We start from the raw sequence: 27,276 nt of genomic DNA on the forward strand, positions 1-27,276 counted from the left end.
TTCTATTCTAGTTTGTCTATAAAAAATAAAAGCGCTATTTTAATCTCATATGATGGAGCAAACACAAATCTAGACTTTTTACAATTTACCAAGTTAACAGAAGTATTACAAAGAGACAGCTCTGTTTCAGTTCATTTTTCAAAGCTTAGCTATGAATTCCCACAATCCCTTTTTTTTTTGGTCCATTTTCTTAAAATAATGTTTATTTGTTTGTCTTTCTGCTTTGTATAGGTTAGACTTTTTTCATTATAAAGTTCTATCTTCCATTGTGTCACTTAAAAGAAAGTGAAATAAAATTGTATAATTTTGTCCAATTCTGCACATCAAATTATCATTTTCACCATTTAGAATGAGGCTGTGCTGCCGGAGTATTTTATCCTCAGTTTGCAAATAACGTTATAACTCTTTTGAGTCACTTCATATAAATATTTTCTCTTCAGCGTAAATAAATCTGTACCATTGCCTTTTCTGAACTGGACATCGCCTCAGTCCTCGGTCTGCTTGCCACCAGCCTGTTTTCCACACTCTGGCTAAACTAGCTCACAAATATCATCAGTGTGATCATTTTGGCAAAGCATTAAAATAACAATGTTGATATATTTTTTGAGTTGAGAGCCATTTAAGTGAAACAGGACAGCCATGCGTAACTTCTACAAAGCTCTACAGAGGAAACACTGTGCAACATGTTTTCTCTTCCTTTGACAATTCCATTAACATCCATCTAACTACATCCAGATCCGTTCACATTTTGGTGGCAAACTAAAAAAAATTAAAAATAGTAATACAAACTTCCTTAGCAAATGGCTTTCCAAGAGACTGTTCTCTGCTTTGAAGCCGCACACACACACATCTATGCTTTTGTCAAGGAGGTAGCGGGCTTGGCTAAGGCATGACGGAGCTGTCCCCATTGTAGACGCTGCTTGAACTTGGCAGCTGCATCCTGAATACGTTTTCAGAAGGAGAAGGAGATTCGAGAAGGCGCCTCACACCTGCTTTGTAGTGCTATGCTCGTTCTGGATGACCCGCTCTCATCTGAACACCTTTAATGCGTGTATCTGCATCTGAGTGGTTATTGTATTTACGGGGACAGACGGACGACTGAAAGGAATCTCTGGCTCTGAGGCTTTTTCACTGGCCACAGGGAAGGGGGAGTGCTTTTAATACAACTCACACAGCTAACTAATCAGAGGGAGCAAATGCAGAGAGGACAAGGGGCTGGGGTGGGGTTTAATGAATAGAGAACACATGCAGTCTGGGACCAGTAACCTGATGGAATGACACCCCACCTTGGGTCTCTCAGAACTCCACCCCCCCGGCGGCTCGGTGAGATTAAATATCTCAACTTTGAGAGAGGATTGTATACACTGGGATCTTTGTTTGAGAAGGAATTGACCTCAGCATAAACGTCTTTGTTTAAGAGAACATAAAAAGACGACAGAGCAATCGTGGCAGCTTTTTTTGTTCCTCCGCCACATACCTTTAACTTTCCAAAATGCTGAATGTTCGCGTAATGGTGGTGACTTTCTACCTGGCTCTGGGGACACAACATAAGGAGACTCTGGCGAGCAGCATGGGTAAGACACAGTACCGGATCCAAAACGGTCCCTGCAGCTACACTTTCCTGCTGCCCGAGCAGGAGAAGTGCCAGAGCCAAAGCAGCGGCTACAGGAACCTGGTCCAGAAGGACGGACCAGCAGATTACGAGGAGTCCTTCCAAAAGCTGGAGCAACTGGAGACCATCATGGAGAACAACACACAGTGGCTCCTCAAGGTACTTTCATTCATCTGACCTCATCTCTCTGAAGGTCTCCGCAGTTAGTAATGTCACGGCATCATCTCATAGCCTAATTATGATGTTTTAAGTTCCTTTGATCCTTTCATTTGTTTCCTTTCAATCTTCATCCTTCTTGAATTTTGGGCCCTGGCTTTGTCGGCATAAAAATGTGATCAAACAAAGTCAAATCGTCCCATCCAAAGTTGCCAGGACATGTATCCTGGCAGTCTCATATAAAGAGAATGAATGATAATTGGTTATTTTTTTTGTTAATTGTTAATGACAAACTTAATCAGAAGTCTAGAACTACAATGAGCAAAGTTATCCTGCAAAAGCTGAATGAATGGGGGTCACAGATGTAAATGGATTATAGGTACTGCTGTTTTCACTGTAATATTACTTTCTGCACTGCCGCTGTAAAGCCCATTGCACATTATTGTTTCATTGCTGCTATATACTTTTACACTATATTCTATATAATATACTATAAACTATAGTACCTGAACTTTATTTTTATTTTTTAAATGCTGCTTAGTCCACCATCTGGAATCATTGAACAGTCTCCTCAGATAACTATGGCTGCTGTTCACAGCCTTTCAAAGTCAAACAATGATGCCATTATGAACGACTGTTTAGCTTCAGACTCTCAATGCTATTGGGGTAGAAACACATACTTTCAGACTTTGATTAGGGTCTGTTTTTTTGTGTCATCAATTTCCCCAAATAGAAAGATGTTTCCACAAAGTGGAACTTTCACTGGGAGGTCTGCTAAATGCTGCTGTGTGTGTTCCAACATGCCAACACACGCAGTCACATCAGAGGAGTGGGCATCCCTTTAAGTGCTGCCAGATCCACATTTTTGAGTGTGTGAAAAAAGCAAATGTCTCTGTTGTTGTGCTCAGTTAAAGGAATCGTTTTTTTTTGTTTTTTTTTTTATTTACCTTCATCTTATTTTCAGATCATTCAGACTCAACCCAAGTGATTGGCATCAGAATCTGTAACAATGGGGCCATCGCGACAATGTTTTTCAGCGCCGTTGCACGGCAGTCGGCTAAAGTTATTCTAAAGCCAATCACAGGAATTGACTCCCAGTGCTTGAAAAAAAAAATGAGGCCTAGGTCCAAAAATATCAGAGTTTCTCTTTAAGAGCAGTTTGTAAATATTCTGATAAGGCTTTGAATGCAATTACTGCATGTAATTTGATTTTGAAGGAAAGATCACCTTCTTAACCTGACAACCTCAGCCGCAAAAATTGGGCAAGATCTCACAATTCGATTCCATTTCCATACAAAGGGTCACAATTTGATTAAATCTGATATCGATGAGATGGCTCCCAGTACGATTCATTGTCGATATATTGACATTTTAAACATAATGAAAAATTGCTACCAACTTTTTAGTTTCACCATCTGACAAACGTATGGTACAACAGAACAAATTCAGCCTATTGACTACAGTCTTATTTAATTTAACCGAAAAATGGTTGCATACTGTAACTTCCAAACCCATTTTCAAAATGATTCAAAAAATTAAACAATAGAACTGAATTAGTATGGATTAGTATGAGTATGGATTATTATTTTTTTAACCCAGCCCTAAAAACTCTGCTTTTAATTATACAATGTAAATTTAAGTCTGACACATCTTTAATTATAAAGTCCACTGGCCACTAACCATTCAACCTCCACGAACCATAAAACTGTTCCGACTGAATTTAGTGTGTAAATTCTTTGTCATGTTTTTATGTGAATGAGGAACACAGACGGGCATTCTTCACAAAACTTCTGAGAAGTGAACAACCGTTTAGATCATTGTCGCTTCCATTGTTTTATCCTGCCAACAACATAAATGACACACGCTTCCATCTTCTGTGTGAATCCGTGTATCCAAGAACACAAACAAAATGAGAATCAAGGGAAGACAAACAAAATCAAGACTAATTGCAGATGTGTTTTTCTTTGACTACACTAATATAGGTTATTTTAGGTGACAGGCGAGTAAACACCCTAATTGATTACGCAAATTTAGTGCCGATGCCAAAGATATTAGACTGGCACTGGTTCCCACTTGTATCTCAGTCACACTTTTATAAAGGATGTAACTCCTCACTCATCACTTCCATCCTGTTTACGGGCCCAGGGACCTGATTGCCGTTGAGGAACACAGTGCAGGAAGTAATGATTGGTCCCGCTCTCATCGCGGCGAAGGTAGATGGTCAGAGTTTCATTGAGGTTCTTTTGTCAATGGAGCTTTGACCTTTGCCAAATTTAAGACATTTCTGCTGCCGCCCACACATCCTACGACTGCCACGTCAACTACAACTCAACTCTGCTCGTCTGATAGTATTGCCTTGCCAGTTGGTGAAGCCTTACATTGGCCCAGTGTGACAGCAGAATCCACAAAATGTCCACTTTATACTGTGCTATAGATTTTAAGTTAAATAAAAATGCCTGTAACAGTACAGGTGGGGTAAAGAATAATACAGTAGTGAAATAAAGTTAAATGATGCATGTAGTCTACAGTATTTGAGTTTTATATTGTTATAATTAACCATTTCTTTCATAATGAAATAATTATTTGTCTATTTTTATATCTTCTGAGTGACTTCACTGGCAGAGTGAGTCTAGAAAGTTACTGGTCTGGAAAATTTCAAAAACCTTCTCATGGTCAACCCCTGCTATGGCAGCTTAAAGTAAACCCTCAAAACGGTTGAATCAGTGGAAGGTTTCTAATTTAATCCATGGGGGAAATTCAGGGGCTAGAGAAGCAGGAGTTGACAGAACGGTGTAAATAAAAATAAAATTGATGGAAAAATTAAATTAAATATGAATGGAATGATTGACAGTTATACAAGTAACACTATTGGCAGATGAAGATGACATGATTGGGCAAGAAAATTTGAAGGCAGAAAAATCAGAAACAGAGGCCGTGTGAGAACTGAAATGAAAAGCTTCTTCCCACCGTGTTCTGCAGCTGGAGAACTACATACAGGACAGCATGAAGCAGGAGATGGTACAGCTCCAACAGAGCGCCGTGCACAATCACACCGCCACCATGATTGAGATTGGAACCAACCTCCTTAGTCAGACAGCGGAACAAACACGGAAACTGACAAATGTGGAGGCACAGGTGAGGCTGCGATAAACACATACTCACAAGAATCACTGACTGATGAGAAATTCACGACAAATAAATCGTATTTCTCTTTCCAAGTTTTATATTCCAATCCCCTTTCAAAGATCATTATACGTTAAGTCTACACTCAATCTGTTACTCGCTGTGTTAAATAATCCTTCTTAATTAGCGTGCTAAGGATGAACAAAAAGAATAGATGGCCGCATTATCCGACTGTGCGAGAATATTGTTTTGGCTGAAGGCCAGTGTCCCTATGTGAGCCAAGTGAACAGCATTTCCTGTTATTAGCCCAATTGTATTCCCACAGAAAGGGTCAATCAGTTTGTCACAATCAGACATCCGTCTGTTCAAAAACATCAACAGCCCCATTGGAGATACATTACTGGGATTCGAGTAAACAACCTGCTTTTTGCTGAGTTCAGTTTTCAAAAACGTGAAAGAAGAGGGGCGATCCTGCAGCCAGCACCTTAGTTTAATACATATGGTACAGATCTCTGCCAACAGTAAACCTACCTTGGTCTGCATAAACAGGCATGATGTATCTATAACATCCAAAACATATCTAATTTGTCTACTTCCCTCCACAAACCATACTTTCTACTTTGGGTTTTATAGTATCTTTAAGTCTGTCTTAAGTTATGGTTTGAGCAAGCCACAGAGCTTTCTCTAAAATGTAATGTATACAAAAATAGAATAAATTCCCCAGTTGGAAACTTAAGGCCATTCTCCGCTGTTGTGGAAACTGAAACCTATAAAAATCTTAATTTGGCTAATGCTAAATTTTTGATCTAATGATAATATAAAATGTCAACCCAACACAAATATTTAAAGCATTTAAGAAAATCTCTAATCTCTGAGTTAGAGTACTCAAAACGTTAAAGTTTTTTTTATAATTACCCTTTGTCCTGTATCTTTAGGTAATAAATCATACCACTCGACTTGAACGCCAGATTCTTGAGAACTCATTGTCAACCAACAAGTTGGAAAAGCAACTAATCCTGCAAACGAATGAAATAAGCAAGCTGAACGACAAAAACAGGTAATTGAAAAAAATGAGTGAAATCTACAGATGCGTTGGGATTGACCAACACTTTGTGTAGCAAAGGAGAGATTGAAGCTGATGCTGAGCCGAAAAACAGCCTCCATTCGAGGTCCAAGGCACTGAGATGGATATATTCGTAAAAAGCCTTTATTAAGTTGGACTGAACACATAAGCATACGCTTTAGCAAAACTATATCAACCTTGGAGTGTCTTGGACCCCTTCTATTAGACCAATTCAGAATTGGTATCAGTGGTGACGATTGCCCGCCTTAAAGCCTTTGTCTTCTCAGCTTCTTGGAGAAACGAGTAAGGGAGATGGAGGAGCGCAGGCAGGTGGAGCAGAAGACGTTGCAGAAGGAGAAGGAACAGCTTCAGGCCCTGATACAGAGTCAGACGACTGTCATAGGAGAGCTGGAGCAGCAGCTACTCCACGTCTCCTCCAACACCACCGTCCTTCTCCACCAGCACCAGGAGCTGCTTGAGACCGTAAACAGCCTGATCCACACCCTCTCCGTCAACACAGCTGTAGGTGGGTTCCCACTGCAGACCCGGGGAAATCATTTTTAACCTTATTTGGTCCTTGCTGACAGAGCATTAATGCCTTCACGGCATCCATTTCCAGCTCTCGCACATCCACACATCTGGAAACGGCAGTTTTCTGGAGTTAGCCATTGAGTAGACACCAGAGCAATTAGTGTCAAGTGGCAATGGAGCTCCACATTGGTTGTTAAGGGATTCGCTTTTTAATTATTTAATCATGTCCTCTGCAGAGCGCAAACCCACCATGATGCAGGACACACCTCGAACATACATGGACTGTGCGGCTGTTTTCAAGTCTGGCAACAGTGAAAGTGGAGTCTATGCACTAACACTACCCAATACTACACAAGAGATAAAGGTATGTTTTTTTTAATTTCATTAAGATGCACTAGGGATGTGTTGCATAATAAAATTAAATCCATTATAAAGATTTCAAATTCAGTTAATTCAGTGTCAAGCAGTAAAGCTGTAAAGGAAGTCATAACAACAAAGTGATAACATCACTCTGATAATTAAGGGAAGACTGTGTCATTGAGAATTCTGTCATTGGTGGCGGACTGGATGAATTTAAATGTACTGAACCTTTCACCAGAGGTTTGCATGCCCCAGTTCAAAGAATAGTCACAGATAATTTTTAGGGGCGAAGTCTGTTTCGCTGTATCATTTGTTTTTGAGACAAAGTCAATTGAAACCACATTACCCATTTCTAATAGATTTCTCATCACAAATTTAATTCTGATTAGGTTTTGTAACGCGTGTACCCTGCTCGCTTCTTAGGCTTTCTGTGACATGGAGACAGAAGGAGGTGGCTGGACAATACTGCAGAAACGATTTGATGGTCATGTTGACTTTCATCGGACGTGGAAAGAGTACAAAATGGTAAAAGCAATCAGGAGAATTCCTTCACCAGGGAAAAACAAAGTTGTCTTGGTAACAGTTTCCAAATCCACAAAGCCAAGAGGCCAAAAATGTTATTTACCATCCACTAAAAGAGCTTAAGACAAGTCTGAGTCTCCAGAAATGACCAACCAAAAATTAGAAGGTCCATTAAGATTTTATTCAAGTTTTCTGTTGGTGATGCGGTTTGCATGATCTCATCAGGGATGGAATGAAAAGAGGAAATTTGTGTAACATATGATTCAAATGACCACAGTTCACACAAGATGTGGCCAGTTGGCCACTGGTCTGACACTAATCGTGGATGACAGACAATATTTTTGACACCTCCATTCCATAAATCCACCTCCAGACATCACCTAGTTCAATTAGCATTTCAGAAACAAGAGAAATCTGTCACTCGCCAACAGCACATGAGAAGAATCCACAGCGGTGTATAGCGCAGGGTAGGGCACTAACTGATCCCAAATATAGATTATACAAATAGCATCCTTGCCACTTATGATACAGCCCATTTATGCTTCTTCAAATGCACATAAAATAACCATATATTTTAAAGATTAGCATAGTTTGCTATTTTAAAAGTTGTGCTGCTAAGGGTGCATTCTCGGGATCGGAAGCGCTTCAAAAAAGCCCAAAGTACCTTCTGCACAAAGCAGTGTGCCACACCAGGTGTAGCCGTGCTGCCAGGTTGGGTGTTAATTCGGCTTGGGCGATTGTGCAAAATTCCAATTGCTGATCGCTGGGGGGCAGCAATCGTCAATTGGCGATTTTATTGGGGAAAATTAATTGATCTAAAATAATCAGGCATAATAAACCCAGGCACGGGAGTCGGGAACAGGCATGCACACTGTGCACCGCTGTCTGGAGGAGAAATGGAAAAAGAAAACTGCGATGAGTCCTTTGCAATGATCAGAGGGGGCCACATCAACCTGACTTTGCTGGGGGCCATGCAGGTGTCAAAGCACTGGGACCTCGCTAATTGGATGATTCCCGGTAAGATGGTGAAGGGAATGGGGGGAGCCATGGATCTGGTGGCCAGCACTGGAACCAAGGTGGTGGTCACCATGGAGCACTCAGCAAAGGGTGGGAAGCACAAGATTTTGGAGAAATGCCACTTGCCATTGACAGGGAAGCAGTGTGTGGATCGTATTATTATGGAAAAGGCTGTGTTCGACGTGGATAAAACAAAGGGATTGACTCTGAAGTGTGGGAGGGGCTGACTTCAGAGTACATCAAGGCGTGCACAGGCACGGACTTTGAGGTGTCCCCCGACCTGAAGCCGATGTAGCAGGACTAGAAAGCGCCGGACTGGATGTGAGGACTAAAACGTCAATGTGTCTTTATTTGAATGTGATATTTAGCCGATTGTTTGGTCGTCCAATCCTGACTCCTGTCCTGAGTGTAAAGGTTTTGTTTGACTGTTATTTGATGAGGAGCCCTGAGCTCTTTGACCTCGCGTTTCTGAGCGCATTGAGCTTATCCGGAGTCGTTTCCTGAGACTCCAATCTGAAAATCACGCGGAAAAATAGTTCTTCATATTTAAAGCTAAATTAATGAAATGTAGCAAAACAAAGGAACCATTACAATATTATCGACCTAGTTACTTTAACAGATATATTTTGAGTTTACAGATGACATTGAGAGAATGTTGCTGCAGTGGATGGTTTTTCAAACCCGACGAGTTGCGTCTCTTCACACCATTAAAGTTATATTGTAATTTCTACTATTTATAAAACAATTAAATATCGAGAATTTTCTTTTTTTTTGTTGTTTTGTTTTGAAGCATTATGGTGTGTTTCTGGGCGTGTGTTCTTCAAAATAACTGGTACTGCAGGGATTATTTCAGGGTCTTATTGAGCCACACCAACCTGTCCCAGTGCTTGGTTTTACTCCAGGTATTTGCTGCCACACATTTTAGCCCCACAGGATGACATGATCCTTAACATTTTCTACTCCTTTCGCAGTATGTACATAAAATAAAACATCTTCCTGTTCTAATGAAAAAAAATAAAAAATAAAAAAGAAATAAAAAAGAAATCCACGGAGTCGATCGCCAATTTAATTATAAATCTTCATAAGCATAGCATCAATCTGCCTTTTATTGGCTGAAGTGCCTTCAGTCAGACAGAAATTAGGGCATGTGAATAAAATGAGCAGCTTCCAATGACACAGCTCATTCAGCTCGAAGAGATAAATCTTTTTTTTTTCCTTAACAATTTAAAGATTTATGCTAATGATTTGCAGAACGACAAAAGTTTAACGATATGCCGCATGTCTCTATTAGGGGTTTGGAGACCCTTCAGGGGAACACTGGTTAGGAAACGAATTCACCTCCACACTGACAAACCAGCAACCATACAAGCTGAGGATCCAGCTCAGCGACTGGGAGGAAAACGCTGCATTCTCACAGTATGAGCAGTTCTCGCTCCAAGGCGAAGCCAAAAATTACAGGTATGTTTCCCCCGACAATCAAAGAAAATATTGACATTATAAAATATTATATTCATAATAATCAAAATCAAAGGATGTCAAAGATTTTGTCACTTTAAAAACAGCACTGTATCTATTATATCTGTAAAACCTCAACACTAACAACTGAGGGTGTCACGATTCCGATTCATAATTGATCTAAATGAGCGTTTGATTTCAAACTTCGAAACCACAATCAGGTTTGCGGTTCTGCCCGTATTTATGTGGGTAACACTGTCCGACATGAATCTTGACCGCCAAGACGAGATGAATGTGATCTCTAATGTAACGTTATCTGAAAATAAACTGCATACTCTATCACTGAAGGGGGCGTCGGCACCGGAGTTCTCAGCTTGTGCTTTCTAATGATTTAAAAAGTCTGCTCTGATTCAAAAAAATATTATTTTAGAATATGTCCACTTGATCTTTCCACTTGAGAGGGCAGAACAGAGACCGGCAGCTTGTGAGAAGTGCCGGTACGTACTTCATAAGAGTAGTTAATGCTATGGATATGATTTGGATTGTGACATCAAAGATAAGATAATGTTAAACAGATCATGATGCTGTGATATAGGTACAATGAGGAAAAAAGTTAGATAAGAGAAGATTGTACAGAGCGGGCACGGAGGTTGAGAGCGGGGGAGAAGAGATGCACTTGGAGTGTGTTGAAAAGTTTGTCTCTTACTGCTCCCAAGCATCTGTGAAATTGTATGAAATATTTTGTTTAGATTTATTCCACTACAAAAAAACAACATTATTTATAATGATTTATTGTGACTTGACTCAGAGTTACTTATCGAGAAACAAGTGTTTTTCTTTACAAATCAAGACTCGATAGTCTAAAAATGGCATAGCTTTTAGTACAAAAAAAAAAAAAAAAAAAAAAAAAAGGTTTAAATCGAAAATCGAATCATAACCTTAAAATCCTAAGTCAAATCGAATCGTGGATTTGGAGAATCGTGACACCCCGACAAAAAACACTTATTAGCTTCACTATAAGGAGATTTTTCAGTGAAATATTCATTCTATTCTCAACTTTACCCTCATGCTGTATGGCTTATAATTCTACAGAAACTCAATTCTTCAGAGCATGTATATGTAAACATATTACAGAGGCTATTAGAGGCTTGATCCATTTGAATTAATCTTAAACCCCTTTCCCACTTGCACTGAAAGCCGTAAACCTACCGGCAATGTTCCGTTTTGGCGTCATGTGGGAATGGGAGCTGGTCTCGTGGTTCCGTAAAAGTTGTTCCCTAAATTTCCCCACTCTAGAAGTAGTATAATTTCCGGCAAATTGCTGGTGCGGCTGTAAATGGAAGTATGTACAAATATTAACAGAATTATTTGTTCTCGGGAAGAAAAAAAAAAAACATTCGGAAACAAGCGAGTCAGATCCGAACCGTGGCATTCGGCTGCAAAGATGAGAAACTGAAACACGTCCAGTCTCTACGGAGACAGGTCTTCATATTTTAAAATGTTGTTCTTTTTCTTCTTAAAAATTCCACTTGGACACTAGACGTGTCTTTTACAGTTTGGGGTGCTGTGCGACCGTGCGGGTACATCAGACATTCTTCGCTTGCCCGCTGGCTGCACCGCAGTGCAGAGCTGGCAAGGGAGTGAGCGGACAGGGAGAGCTAGAATGGGTGGAGAACATTCCTTCTCCGGAGGCAGATAGTGCAGGACAGGTTGAAAATGATCACACTGATTTAATAACTTTGGGTTTCGGATCTGTCCCCTCCATCCAGTTAACAGAAGGAAGAGTCCGTGGGGTGGGGAGATGGGGAGCAAAGCGCTGGTCGAAAAAGCGATTCTGTTATCCAGTCTCGCATGATATTAGGCACCTCTCATGCGGGAATGACGTAATGTATCCAGACTGTCCATGCGGGTTATGGATTCCATGTGTCAAAGGGGCTTTAGAATGTTGCTGATGCCAATAACTAATGATCAAATACACCTTCCAAACACTATCTGATTTAAAAGATGATTTTATTGTGTTTACATTTTCCTGTTACAGATGTCAAGATCTGGCACAAGTCCAAAGAAATTTGCAATACGAGAAAAAATATATGCAACCTTTTGCAGAACCGCAAGCCGAAAAAACACTGTCATGTATTAGCTGATATCAAGAGATGAGTGGAAGCTTACTGTATATTAAGAATAATGCAATATATTGGATGTCTGTGTCTTAACAAAATACACAAAACCCAACCAGATTACTGACAGATACACATGTAATATAAGAAATGGATTTACCAGGTAGCTCAGTGTATTAAGGAGAAGTTGCTGCCTGAGGAAACCCAATCACAGTCATTGACATCCTCGAAATTCTTCTCCCTTTTCCCCCCGCTTTTATCCTACAGGATAAATCTCAAAGGATACAGTGGGACAGCAGGCAAAATAAGCAGCCTTGGCCAGCCGGGAAGTGATTTCAGCACAAAAGACGCAGACAACGACAAATGTGTTTGCAAGTGCTCGCAGCTGACAACAGGAGGTAAAGAAAAGTAGTCTGTCCTTCAAGAGCAGCATGTTTGATTCACTGCTGCATCCCTAAATTTCAGATTTCTACTATACGAAACTCCCCCAACAACCAACCCCTGCACTCCCTGAAAATCCAAGAAAGTTAAAAGGAATACAACATTTTGCTAGGTCAAAGAGCACAATAAACTCAAAATGAATCACTGATAAACTCATTGGGGAATTAAGCCCTTACGATCACTGACATTAATAGCCTGGGAACAGAGTGCAGAGGGCGGCGTTCAGGGCCCTCAATTAACCAACGCTGCCAGAATTCTGTCTCCCTCTTTACTGGGGACGTTTTCCACAAGGGGTCTTTCACAGAGGAATGCAGGACAACCAGGGACATTTGCATACAGTTATGCAATGAGCCAGTGGGAAGAGCAGGGCAGCTTAATATATACTGCATCCTTTAGGCGTATACAGTATGTGGGAAAGCCCAATTATAACTGAACTTGGCAAACTCTTACACTGCTACAGATTCAGGAGACGCAAGAAGTAATCTAATCTAAAGATTTCTCTTAATTTAACAGATACATCTTTTTCTAAGACTCTCTAAAATGATGAAATATTCATTTTCGAGTACTGTGTAAATGTTATATTTCTTCACATTGCATACATTCTTCACTAGCTGTCAAATAACACCATCATCAGATTGACAATGGATTCATTTTGTTTCCCTCATCCAGGGTGGTGGTTCGATGCCTGTGGGCCATCCAATCTGAATGGAATGTATTACCAGCAAGGCCAGAATTCAAACCGTTTCAATGGAATCAAATGGTACTATTGGAAGGGCTCAGGCTACTCATTGAAGTCCACTACACTGATGATCAGACCAGCAGACTTCTAAATTCCCTGGTGATGAGTCACACTTCAAACACATAAGGAGAGAAAACCTGCCTTGCAAAGGCAATTAAAAAGATAAAATGTAAGAGAACCAAAGGACTTCAACAATAACATGAACTTCTTACATGAACTCAATTGAGATGAATAGGAAAAGAACAAAAACAACTTTGTTAAGATGGTTGTTAAATTTGATTCATTGGAGGAGAGATGTAATTGTAGAACAGTTTTGAATATAACAAATCTCAATGTTAGAAAATATCTCTTAACATAGCTGAAAAAATAATCAACTTTTATTAACTGAATTTCTTTGAATATATGGTGCAACAATAATTAGCTCCCACACTGTTATTAAACATCCACGGTACAACATGTAATGTAATGTACTTAGGCCATGAAAAGGCTTAGGATGCTTGTTTTAAATCACTCTGATGAGTGTCTGCTGAAGGCAATAAAAAAAAATACAAGTAAAATGACACACAAATGTTTTTCCATTAAGATTACACACACACACACACACACACACACACACACACACACACACACACACACACACACACACACACACACACACACACACACACACACACACACACACACACACACACACACACACTATAGTTTAATTAATATTTACATTTTTAGGTTATTATTTAAGATAATTATATGGTGGTGTTTGTTGTATTTCAAAAATGAACAAACACTCCAGGAGACGTTCAAGGAATTGATCTCGGCTTAACATACGACTACGCCCCCATTGTTGATCAGGGCTCAACATTAACTTTAAAAAGTGGTTGGTAGGCTGGCAATCAGGCATCAGCTTTTGGCTGCTGAAACTGAAAATATGGTTGCCATTTTTAGTCACCTTGTATTTTGAGTTATTAACATACTTGGCAGTTTTACATCAGTTTGAAAAAAGAAAATGTAACATATATACGAATGTTTGAAATCCTTATTACAGTAACCCAAACAAAATTCTTTGTAGTTTGTGTTTGATCTGATACTTTACAGAATTTGAATCCTCAGAGGGGAAGAAACACAAGTCCAGACAAGAGATGTGGTAACACTAACTCCTCTGGTCACACTTAGCCTGTGTCTGTCTCTGTCTTACACCCACATGTACAGTATGTGTTTGCCACACAGACAATAAGAATCTCAACATTCCTGTTTGTCCCCTCATTGTTAACAATGGTAAATTCAAATTTTGCATCTTTCCATTTAAAAGTAGCTCTCCCCCAGATAAGTCTGAGCCATGCTCATTATTAATGCTGTCTACATAGATAATAACTGGTTATTTTATTGTAACTACTATATGTTGACAAATTTGACCAAATGGACTCAAAAAAAGACTAAAACTAAAGACATTTCATGTATATTTTTATTTTAGTTCGTTTTGTAAGTACACAATATTGTTTCAGTTAGTTTTCGTTTTTCATTTTCATAGTTTTAAATAAATGTTTTTTTCACACCTAGTTGTAGTTTTTAGTTTTAGTTAACCGTACAAGGATGCAAACACATGTATGGTGAAAAAAGGCCTGAAATATATTTACGGTGGTAGCCGACGGTTTTTCGGGTTCCCCTGAACGCATCGCTTCCGACACGCATTACAGTTTTCCGAGCCCGTATACGCAGCATCACTTTGGAGCCTAAAGCCATAGTTTTCTTAGTTCTAACATAATATCAGAGAACAAGTCCACTAGTTAATCAATCGTGGATGGTGTCGTTCTCTCGGATAGGCCAAAATGAGTCCCCCCCCCCCTAAGAAAACCTCTTTGCATCGGTTTGGGCGAATCACACAAGTCACCCAAATTGATGTGAAAAAAGATTCCCCGAAAGTTGTTTGTATGCCTGACTGTAATAACCTTGCTTTACTGCTGTACCGTATTGGTGCCTGCGTACATGAGTAAAAAAGCACCAACGCACATGCGCTGTTCTGGTTTTGACAGTAACAGGAATATTTGAATATTACTAATGCAACTAATGTATTTATTGTGGGGTGCAAGTTCTGCTGTTTGCTGTCCCTATTTTTTATTTTAAAAAGTGGTTGCCAAAGGGGGCAACCAGAGGTCATGAAATGGTTGCCAATTGACTCAATCTGGTGGCAACCATTACTGTCGAGCCCTGTTGATGTTGATGTAATGCCAAATATGTTTTTTAGCATTTTTGTCACTGATCACATGTAAAGCCAAAAACACTGCACTGCCACTGTGATGACAGTTGTTGCAATGCCTCTGGTCATAACGCTGCACACCGTTGTCCAACACCGAAACATCTCAACAGGTCTGTTTTTCATCCTGTTCGAGGAAGCGCTTCCCCTTGTGCATGTTCATGCTTTCATAATAAACAGTGCAAAGAAAAACACTGCATGTCTGTCATCATTAGGATTTTGTGGATTTGGATACTCTTTTCAAGGCAACCAGCATTTGAGTGCTGCTGGTTTTGACGATATGGAAATTTAAAAGAAATAGTCCCTGCAAATAATTTCCACCTCTACAACACATCATGGAAAGTTAAAACAGAGTAAGGTAAGAGTAGTAGTGAACATGAATTACTGGCTGACGGTTTGAACAGTTCTAATTTTCCACATTAACAGCTGCTCACAGATTAATATCTCCATTGATCATCTGATATCTGCACATACATTATTATTATTACATTATATGGATTTAAATGTATTATATTCGAACGAGGTGAGGTGAATAAATGAAAAAGTTTCTTAATCCTGTCAGTAACTATCTTGCTCACTTTTCTCAGGTTGCAAGGATTCCAAAGAGGAATCAAAGGATAAACTAAAGTCTAAGATATGATTTGCAACACGGGCCGAAGGCTTCCACAGAGTGCAGGGCTGATGAAGGGCTTTCAGGAGCCAAACCGTTTCCACTGTCAAAAAAACCTAACCTTTACGACAAGAGGAAATGTGATGACAGTTGTCTGTATCAAGACCCCATGTCCCACCTCCAGAGACACTGGCTAGGAGAGAACCTCATGAATGATGAATACAGGAAGAGCCAACATCCACTTTTCACACAGGATGCTTGGGAAAAACAAGCAAAGTGGATGACTGGCAATAAAAATTAGCAGGTTACAGACACACTTCCTTCTGCCTGGGTATTGGGGCCTTTACTCTGAGCAGGCCTTCAATAATATAATGGTCATACTGGGGCTGAGAAATCGAAAAGTAGACATTTGAGGGACAAAAGAGTGAAGGAGGATTGTTTTGTTTTTTTACTTAAAAATAACCAAATGGAACCGAATAATCGATATTTAAGTGCTATGTGAAATATGATATACATAGCACTATAAACACACACTATAAACCTCCATTAAAGTCCACTCAAGTTTAGTCCTAAGAAGCTTAAAAGTTCTACCTTCAGTGCAGACTGTGGACCAGAAATAGCCCAGTATGTTTATTTATGTTTAATACTTTATCGACTATGATATTTTTAGGTATGATATCTTTTATATTCAATTTTTGAATATTGGAACACAAAAAAAGACTGCAATGTCGTGGCCATGAATTCTAATATGAGCACTTGTTTAACCTGCATTCTAAGTGCGGGGTATTTTTACTTACAGGCGCTGCAGGGAAATGGTCCGAGAGCTCGTAGGGTTCTTCTGGGATCCATTGTCTTTGCTCCAAACTGCACAAAATCTGTTGAAGGATACACAAATCTGCTACAAAGCTCACGCTATTGCATAAACATTACTATACTTGACTGTTACTTAGGTTACTATAACAGTCAATGATGTAATGTCAAGTCTATGAGATTGTCGGAGTTAAATTCTGTATTCAATAGGGAAAGAAAATCGACCACCTAACAACTACACACCCATTCAAAGGAGAGAATCCAGCAGCCGCGGGCAATGCCAAGCAGGATATTAAGCGTACGCCGGTATCCCCCCGACACCACGTGCGTCGTGGTCTCGCAGACCCGGTCCTCAATGGAGAAGCCACCCAGCACTTTAACAACTTGGGAAACGGTTCGCTGCTTGCTGTATTTAAACAAAAACAAAATTAAAATGACAAAGGTAGCCATTCAACAAACAAAGTATAACATTTCCAGCAAAATGACTTCCTAATGCCTTCATTACTCACTCAGTGGACAAGCTCGTCATGACTAGAGTTCTCACTGTCTGCAACAAAGATACACAGAAAATCAGGGAACATCATACAGTATTGATGTGTAAACTGAATTCAAGGTTTAAATTGTATTTTTTTTAATTTTTTTAAACGTAAGCTACAGCTACACGGACTGGAACACAAAAATCTGAAATATGTGCATTTGCATACTGCAATGCATTCACGCAATTCGGATACAACTATTGTTTTGTTTACTATCTGTCCAGTTTCACAGCTCTCAGCAGGTGGAGGAGTCTACTGCTCCATGGCACTCTGCGCACATTTAACCCTAGCCGGATTTGATCGTGACGACCAGGAGAGGAAATAGGACCCCGAGAGCAGAACGAGAGAAAAACAGTCAGAGCTTATTACGGGGAACGGTGAGGGTGCGTTGTGGCGACTGCCATGCATCAGCTCATGTGTTTGGCTCCGGTACAAGAGGCCATCGTCAGCACAAACACCTGAGTGGCAGTTACAGATGGGGAGTGGGGACACGGGCTCTTTCCTGCCAGGGAGGAAGTCAGGGGTCAAGGGCTTCTGAATACACGGTCAAAATACAAATTGAACACCAAACGGTCCATCAACTCCACTGCACACTGCTGACAATAACAACCTTTGTGTATGACGCCTGTTGAAATCAAAAAGAGAGGGAAAAAAGGTGAATTTGCTATTTTGTCCATATAAATCTAGCAAATAAAAAGAGCAGCTACTTTATGGGTTTCCTCTTAGGGTAAATGTCCTTTTCTAATGTTCACGTTCTGGCAGGAGCTCAAGAAGGCAGGCACAAAATAGTCGTATAACATGAGTTTCACACAAAGAGATGGTGTGAACCATAGCGGGACTCCTGAACACACATGCCCCCAAAGTACAAATGGAGGAAATTCTTGAGAGTATGACGAGGTCTTGATGGTCTCTGCTCGACACACACTGTAATAACGCTATTCATACAAAGAAAGAGAGGTCAGGATCCTAACTAAGCCCACACGGCACCGATGACACAGAAGAACCTCTGATGGTAAAAACATACTGCATGGTTCATATGGGATATGACTGACTTCGCTCTCTTGCTTATACTGTATCTATATACAATATGCGCGCGCGCACACACACACACACACACACACACACACACACACACACACACACACACACACACACACACACACACACACACACACACACACACACACACACACACACACACACACACACACACACACACACCAGATGGTCATAAAAAGATGTTATTATTGTTCCTTAAGAACCAATGTACTGCTTCACTGCTTATAGTGTGTGCGTGCGCGTGTTTAGTGGCGGGAACCAAACAGCTACTGAGGTTTCATGCCAGAACAACAACAACAACAAGGCGAGAAACGTCTTCAGCACGCCTTGATCCGTGATGTTCCATCAGTCCAAACAAGAGGCAAGATGCATACCCATTTTCTGTCCGACATGGTCGCCATATTGGGGCGTTCAAGAGCTGCCCATAAAAAAATGCAGTGTGCAAATGTGGTGTGCACCTTTGTAATGGCCTATTCAAAACATTCTAAAAATGTTACTGTTTTCCAAAATAGCCTATTTAAAACATCCAAAATAAAATAAAAACCTAACAGTACTGTTTTCAAAATGATAGAGGGAGCGAGTGTGCACCTGCACCTGTTTTGTGTTTTTTGGTCTTCAATTATTTGCTTTAAATTTTTATCGTTTTTCTGTTGTTATTTTTAGTTAATATTTCTTGTTTATCATTCGGGTTTAGTGTATATTGCCATATTTTATTGTGTACAGTTAACTGTTAGGTTTATCTTCTATTTTCAAATGTATCTATGTATTACCATTTTCTCCTTTATATTTTCATTGTAGGTTTAATACTTTATTATTGTTTTGCTAGCTGTTGAGCTGTTGAGACAATTGCAATTTCCCTTTGGGGATGAATGAAGTATATTTCTATCTAGCTATCTATCCATCCATCTTCCCCTTGGAGACATAGTTATTCTGCTATATTCTATCTGTCCATCATCGTTATTGCACCGATTGGGTTTTAATCTCTCAATGTAAACAAGATGCTAAAGTTGAGATCAAAGTAGTTTTGTTGCAACTGACTTTGCCTTCATGTGAGCATTAGGAGAAAAAAAGCGCAGGTGCATTCAAGCAGAGAGGTTAGAAACTACCATCCCAGAGGAAAGAACAGGACACCATACTGTAAGTACTACACAAAGACAACGCATACAAGCAAGCTGCATTAATTGTCTTGGTGTAAACTTAAATAAGTGTATCAATAGGAGTTGCAGCCACAGTGAAAGAAACCTCTACTGATTATATTGTACAAGCAAATTTCACGTTTCTTCCGTATCATTGTAATTTTTGAAGGATGGATGATTCTGCATTATCATAAAGATTACTGCATCAAATATTTTAGTTGGTCAATGAGATAAATTCCTATACAATATGCATATTAGATTTACATATAGATGAATCACAAAGGTTCCGCCAAGAATACAGAATATTTATATTTTATTTTTTCATAACTTTTTTCCCCCCACATTTCTTGTGTAATTCAAAGCAATGCTGCAGCTCCCATGCAATCCATCACTGGATTGTTGACAAACGAATGGATTATTTTTTCAATTTGCTCAGATATAGTTTGGTTTTGTTCATTGATCTATTCAACCGATATTGACTGATATTATACATAGCAATATAAATTATATCACCAAAAAAGCCTTAGGATGTCATCAGTACCTTCAATTTCTTGTCCATTTTCTTGTAACCCTGTTGATCTTCAGCCTCAGTGGGACCAGCTGTTTCAACAGTACGTTCACTTCCTCCACCTGAAATTAAATAAAAAAAATGTGCTGCAAAAAACATTGTGGGGGGGGGGGCATGAAAGCACTCACATGGCAGCTGCTGTTTTGTTATGTTCCTCTCTGCCTTAATCGCCCCCCCCGTGCCCCTCTCCTGTAAAGTGACCTTGAAAGGCGCTATATAAATTTTAGTTATTATTATTATTATTATGTGTTTATGTTAATCTGCTTCCTCAGCGAAAACACTAAAACAATTACAAATAAAAGCAAAAGCCAATCCCATGGAACTACTTACTCGACACTGAGAACTATCTGTAGATTGAGACAGATTCCCACGACATTTTCCACTTTTCAATCGACCTAATTCTTTGATTATTTCTGTACAAATTGCCGGCCATGACACAACCCACATTGTTCACTAATGCTGTGCAGTCAAGACATATCAAGAGCCACACTCCTGTAGATTAATGCAGTGTTCAGTTTTATTTTTCCGAATAGTTGCCGTTTCTGTGAAAGTGGACCTTCAGTTTCGGCCGTTTTCTTTAGTCCCATGTCACAACAGAAACCTAAAACAAAACAACCTATTACTAGTTGTGATGGATAAAAAACCACGAGGGCAAAAAAAACAGTTGTCACGCCATTCGAGGAGCAACCATCTTAGAGATCCATGGGAGCGATCCCTACAACTTTTGCACAGTACTGGAGGTAACTTTCAATATTTATTTTTCCAACCTAATATGAATGCATCTATGGTTAAAGTTTAGGATAAAATGCATTATATTAATAAAACCAAATACATTTTAGTTTTGCATACACCATAATTATTTTAAAGGGAAAACTAATATATTTTAACATAAACTTTCTTTTTTGCACAGCAACCGACTGAAGCTATTCTCTCAATACTGGATCAATTTAAAAGATTGTGAAACCCATCACTCAGAATACCTACCAATGATTGATAAATAAGGTTTAGGTTTAATAAAACAAGTCTTCCTTTAGGGCCTGCATATTGATATTGTACATTGGTTTCAGAGATCCATGGGAGCGATCATTCACATTTATTGATTTCGGGGGAAATAGTCAGCGAGGAATTGATTCCGTGCCTGCGACGAGTTTCAATACAATCTGTAATTATGACCACAAACGTTAAAATCCACTGCATTAACTGACTTAAGCCTCCAGAAAATTTTGGATAACATGCCACGAAGCATAATTATACGCATTTCATAGGCCCGTGCATAATTTCAGATCTCTGCTGATGTATTGACATGAAGGACAGGATGCTGTATCCACAATGGTAATTAAAGATTCATAACATGAAATCTCTAATGTCATGTTATGAATCTTTAATTACCATTGTGTTTGAAGGTCACATGGGAAATTTCCATTAAAAAAAACACATCTATTTTTTAATATGTTTATGTTACATCCATGTATGTAATTTCAGAGTTGATTGAGTGGAGCACCAACATCGAATCAGAACCACAGAATTAAACGTTAGAAATGTCGTTAGAAAGACCAAGATGTTAGTTTTATGACTGTCTTGCCATATGCAAAACAATGTAATTGTAATCACTCAAAACAATTAAAAACCAACAATACAGACTATCAAATACAAAGAACATTTTCGCTGCTGTCACAAAAGTAATACCAGTGATATGTGCATATCAATTTATGAAAGTGGACATAATCACTTTTAATATAATTTTGAAGCCACAATGTTCATTGTGCATTAGATGGAAAATTAAACCGTAGATTGTTAAGAGAGAGATCAGAGCAATCCTCATCAAAAGAAGCATCATTAAGACAACGTTTGAATCTTGAGACATATCGAAGCTCTTCTTTCAGATTCTACTACTCACATTGGGTGGACTGAGGATGGACCTTGGCGGCAGATGTTCTCTGTAGGTCACACGCCGCGCTGGCACTGATGAGGCGTGACGGTGGCGGTTGTATAGGAGTGGACATCGTTCTGTGCTTGGTAGAATGGGTATCTAAATCACTTGGGCTCATTAGTTCATTAGGCCCAGAACTCTTCCTCCTATTTCTCCTGGTCGCAGGGGCTACTGCATTGTCGTCGGGGGTGTCGGCAGAAAGGAAGGATTCTGGGACTTGGCGATGTCTGGGATGCCTTTGGGGTTCACTATGCATGTCATTGGACTGATGGGAAGCTTTCCCGGCATTCTGAATTAATCCCGGTTTTCTCTTTTCTGGAGGTGCCGACTCAGAGCCAGTTCTTTCAGCATTCCTTTCTTTTCTCTTCCCCGAGACAGACTCCAGCTCAAAAGGAACCTGAATCCTGTTCTCGGAAGGGGGGGTTGGCAAAAGGGGTCTTTGTTTCATCTGGCGGCAGTTGGCCACAGAAAAATAGTCCTCAAATAGGCCATCATCGTCCTGGACAGAACTTGAGGCAACACTGGAAGAATCCCTGGAAAGGGTGAAAGGTTGTGTAAGCGCAGAAAACAAGGCTCCCGATAGTTTAGGTGCTATCGGTTCCTCTCTCTTTAAAGACTTTCCTTCCGATTGTTCTGGATCAACTACAGAGTTTCCAATGATGGGTGGGGGCGCTTTTACTATCTTTGAATTGTTTGGAGATTGTCCACTTTTCCCAGAAGCGCAGCTATAAAAATTTAACTGAGACGGTGTTAATTTTTTGTGACCATTCTCCGGGTCTGTGGATCTGTCATGCTGCCGGGGAACTTGTAACAGTCCAAAGGAATTGTCTTTGGAAACATGATCCTTTTTGATGGAGCACCTCCCTGAAATTATTTTGTGCCGCATCTCTACCTCTTTGAAATCTAAATCAGGCAATTTAAAAGGCATCCCTGATTGAAATGATATCCTTTTCGGTACATGGCTGCAAGGTGACAGCCAGGGCTTTTTGGAGATCTCTCTGTGGAGTGGCTCAAGGGGAAAGTTGTCAGTGTCATGACAGAGTTTAATTTCATCTTCCTTAACGGCGAGGTAGTGAGAAAGCATTCCGTCAGGGGACAGAGCAGGAACAGAAGCAGCGGATTCATCATCGGATTGGCCAGCTGCATGAGAAGAGAAGACACAAAAGCTTCAATTCTAGGATACCTTCTTTCATGATATGAGAGGGATGGCCAAATAAAGCTTCAGCTATACAGAGAAGGATATACAGTATTTTGCAAAAGTTTTAGGCACTTTAGATGTTTCACAACAACATTTGTCTTAGATGGCCGTTTTACATCTTCTGCATTAGTGTGTCAATATGTCTGTAGCATGACCCAAAACAGCCAGAGTCATAAAAAGGTAACTTCAGCGAAAAGAACAACGAAGAGTCCTGTACCAGACGCTATGGCCCCCAGTCTGGGATTACATGAAGAGACAGAAGCAAGTGAAACAACCTACCTACCGAGTACCTTAAAAAATGGTGTGCAAGTGTACTTACGAGAACCGTTGGTGTTTTAGAGGCAAAGGATGGTCCCACCAATATTTATTTGATTTACGTGTTTTTTTTTTTGTTTACCTTATTTTTGAAAGCATCCTCACTTTACAGAATTTTTTCACAAGTCCCTACAACTTTTGCACAGTACTGGAGGTTCAATATTTATTTTTCCAACCTAATATGAATGCATCTAAACTACAAAAGGAGATTAGGGTTAAAGTTTAGGATAAATTGCATTATTAAAAAAAAAACAAATAAATTTTCGTTTTGCATACACCATAATTAGTTTAAAGGAAAACTGATACATATTTTTAACACAAACTTTCTTTTTTGCACAGCAACCGACTAAAGCTATTCTCTCAATACTGGATCAATTTAAAAGATTATGAAACCCATCACTCGGAAAGACTACCAATGATTGATGAATAAGGTTTAGGTTTAATAAAACAAGTCTTCCTTTAGGGCCTGCATAGTGATATTGTACATTGGTTTCAGGGCTACTTATGAGGAAAAGCATTCCAAATAACTAAAAGCATGTGACAGTTTAATTGCTTTTTTTCAGTAAGGAGGACAAAGTTCTTACCCAGTAACTTCAGTAGAGTTGGTGTAGTTCCAAGATCAGGCTCAAGCACAGGTGATGAGCTGGATTCCAGCATCTGTGAGGCTGAGAGATGCCTTAGATCAGTGTCACCTCCCAGTTGGGTGTGTTTTTTTTTTTTGGTTTGACCTGTTTTCCAAGCCTGTGGAACTTACCTGTGAGCGAAAGGTTCACTCTGTTCTCCTTCATTTCTTTTAAACGCCGTGCCATAGAGTCTGACCTTTTCAATAAGGGGCTGTAGACTATCCCATGCTCCTCATCAATAATGCATCCAGAAATATCAGCAACTAAAAGTTTCAAAATGAAATCAGAGTGGAGTGACAATGGAGTGACAAATTGTATGTTGGGGTATTAAACGTACAAAATGCTATGAGGGGGTCTCTCTAAGAAAATTTATTTTAATCTCAATGATACAACCTGGTGAAATATAGAAATGGAAAAAAATCTTGTAACAATCAATTTCAAAAAGCACAGTGGACTCTTACTGATTGGTGATTTTCGCACAAAGCCTTGCATCATCTTATCCAATTTTATCTTCATTCTCCTGTTATTATCAGGAGTGTTTTCAGGAGAATCCTTTGGCTGCATGCAACGATGCTGTAAGAAACACATTAACAATTTTTAATTAAACAATAAAACATTTTTCATGCCTTTGTTAGTGACTTAAACTTTCCACTTGTGATTTTTTTATTTTATTTTTTTCAAACTGAATGACTAAACAGCATATTAATACAAATTTTTAATCGAGGGCAAATAAGCTTTTACAAAGCAAGGAGCAATACTTTTATTATTACGATTCTACTCTATTGATCATTGCACTAATACGCAACAATCGATAGAGACACTTTGCAATCCTAGGCATGGGCGGTTTGGGACTGACAACAATTATGCCGAATTCAGACTATGCGATTCTGGCCTGATTTTCCACTCACTGACAGGTTTTTGGAGATCGCCGATTGGAGGAAAATCATAGCGCGCTCCTGTGAGCGACAAGCGTGTGGTGTGAACTGCTCTACAATGTGATCCGACTGCTTGCAATGACTTGCAGACGCCGGGCGAGCTATCAGGCAGGTTTGATATTGGGTCGTGATGGGGTAGACTCAGGAGGGACGCAACAAGCTACAGCCAATGAGAGCAGACACGGGGTGGGGATGAGTCCAGAAGAAGAGATGGGAGTGCACCAGAGCAGCAGCCAGAAACACATAACGAACCTGTTTTAAATTTCTGACAAAAAAATAAAAAAATCTTCTGGTGCGTTACGTTCTATGTCACGACACGTCAAAAAAGGGCCGTGTCATGGTTCCACTGTGATTGGGAACAAAACAGTAGAGGAGACAGCAACTAAAAACAAACAACAATATAAAACTGTAAAACTTTGAAAATAAAGTATTTTGAGTTCTTCAAAAGAATCGGATCGTTCATAAACGTTCCAACACGACAGCAGAAGCAGCACGGATACTCCATGCTGCCGGTGCATATCCGCACACAAATACTCCATGATGGATACACTAAACTCCACCGGTCCTTTGGCAGCGGGGAGTGGAGGGTAGTGTCGGGGTTCTCATCTGTGGTCCCCACGGTGTGATCCCCACACTCACAACATTTCACGGTCCCCAATGTGGAAAAAAGTCAATAACTTAGGATTTGGAATTATAATTGGATATGAAATGATGGCATACATGGACAATGTCGATTTATGCGCCAACGTCTGGAATTTTAACGGACGTCGCATTGTGCAAGGAAAGGAGCCAAAATTGGTGGGTCGACCTGGGTGTCCTATTCACATCAGAGCCGATCGGAGATGGAGATGATAAAACCCGGGTCCATTGCAGGGTCATTGGACCCAGGAGTGAGACCCGGGTTTTTGCTTTCCCAGTGGTGACAAATGCTGGATGTTCGCGGGTGTTACAGGATTTTTTGTGCAGTGGGAAAGGGGTATTTGAAAGTCGTGTAGTGTGCCCATAGCATAAGACTAAGAAAATCGATCAACGTCAGAAGTCAATCTTATTTTACTCACCGTCCTTTTCTTCAGTGCAGAATCATGTTCATCATTAATGGCTGGAAACAACTCTTCATCAACAAACTCGCCAACATCATTACATCTGCACAGGATTTAACCAAAAATCAGGAAAACAAAATCGGCAAATCTAAGTTGTATAGTTAGTAGCATATTTTAAGTACTTAAGGAAGTCTCTGAATACAACAAAAAGTGAATATAACTTTGAAGGCATTCATCACTTAATCGTAAATTACCTGGCAACCCAAAGAACAGATACAAGCTTTACACCCGTTTTCTTGGCTTTTTTCCATGTGACATGATGGCCATCCTTGAATACTACATGGGTGACCTGTTTCGTAAAGGTTTTGGATACCTGTAAAATAAATAAGGATATCACACAAAAATTTGGGCTTTATATGAATGTATGCGTGTATGCCAAAAGGCTCTCCAAACTCACCTGAGCTCCCATTTGTTGGAGCTGCTGGATAAATGACTTGGAATAGTTTTCAGTTTTTTTCGAGGACCACACATCAACATAGGCAACAACATCTGCAGAAAAAATTATTCCAGGCATAAATAAAAACGAACAAACAAAAAAAAAAACATAATGTACTAGGGTTGACCTCAAACCATTGCTGTTCCCGTAAGCCCAATCAATCATTTACCTTTGAGAATTCTTGTACAATCATTTCCTGTGGCCATCATGGGTCTCTTTTAATCCACCTGTAGAAAGAACACGGATGACAAAAACATATTTTTTAGCCAGAAAAACCTTAGATTTGCTCATTTTGAATTAATGTAGCGTGTATTGTACAAAGTGTGAGGATGATGTTAATAGGGATGAGTTTCTCAACACGAAAAGGCTCTACTTACAGTTTTATACTAAACTCATGTATACTACTACTACTACCACTGCTACTACTTCTAATATATAAAACTATTATGCCTACTTACATTTTTATACTAAACTACTGTATACTACTACTACTACTACTACTACTACTACTACCACTAATAATATATAAAACTATTATGCCTACTTACATTTTTATACTAAACTACTACTACTTATATATAAATCTATTATGCCTACTTACACTTTTATACTAAACTACTGTATAATACTACT

General features: G+C 39.6%; 2 protein-coding genes across 2 annotated transcripts in view; one reads left to right on the plus strand and one right to left on the minus strand.

Moving 5' to 3' along the window:
* Nucleotides 1-26,849, minus strand: part of mcph1 (microcephalin 1) — a gene marked incomplete at both ends in the record, with an annotated part of 31,805 nt that extends 4,956 nt beyond the window's left edge. Inside the window, 10 exons of the mRNA XM_080016961.1 lie at nt 16,795-16,872; nt 17,051-17,213; nt 17,317-17,354; nt 17,713-17,801; nt 24,304-24,435; nt 24,634-24,745; nt 26,166-26,250; nt 26,402-26,520; nt 26,605-26,696; nt 26,813-26,849. Of these exons, the coding sequence (XP_079873087.1) occupies nt 16,795-16,872; nt 17,051-17,213; nt 17,317-17,354; nt 17,713-17,801; nt 24,304-24,435; nt 24,634-24,745; nt 26,166-26,250; nt 26,402-26,520; nt 26,605-26,696; nt 26,813-26,849 (945 nt within the window). The remainder of the gene's footprint in view (nt 1-16,794; nt 16,873-17,050; nt 17,214-17,316; nt 17,355-17,712; nt 17,802-24,303; nt 24,436-24,633; nt 24,746-26,165; nt 26,251-26,401; nt 26,521-26,604; nt 26,697-26,812) is intronic.
* On the plus strand, nt 1,571-13,227 carry angpt2a (angiopoietin 2a; the record flags this gene model as incomplete). The annotated part of the gene is made up of 9 exons (XM_080016257.1): nt 1,571-1,771; nt 4,748-4,903; nt 5,827-5,948; nt 6,242-6,480; nt 6,722-6,849; nt 7,269-7,370; nt 9,676-9,842; nt 12,224-12,354; nt 13,067-13,227. The coding sequence occupies 9 exons, from the start codon at nt 1,571-1,573 to the stop codon at nt 13,225-13,227; spliced, it is 1,407 nt and encodes a 468-aa protein (XP_079872383.1).
* Nucleotides 26,850-27,276: the final 427 nt, after the last annotated feature.

The sequence above is a fragment of the Zeus faber genome, assembly GCF_960531495.2.
Source record: "Zeus faber genome assembly, chromosome: 16".
NCBI lineage: Eukaryota > Metazoa > Chordata > Actinopteri > Zeiformes > Zeidae > Zeus > Zeus faber.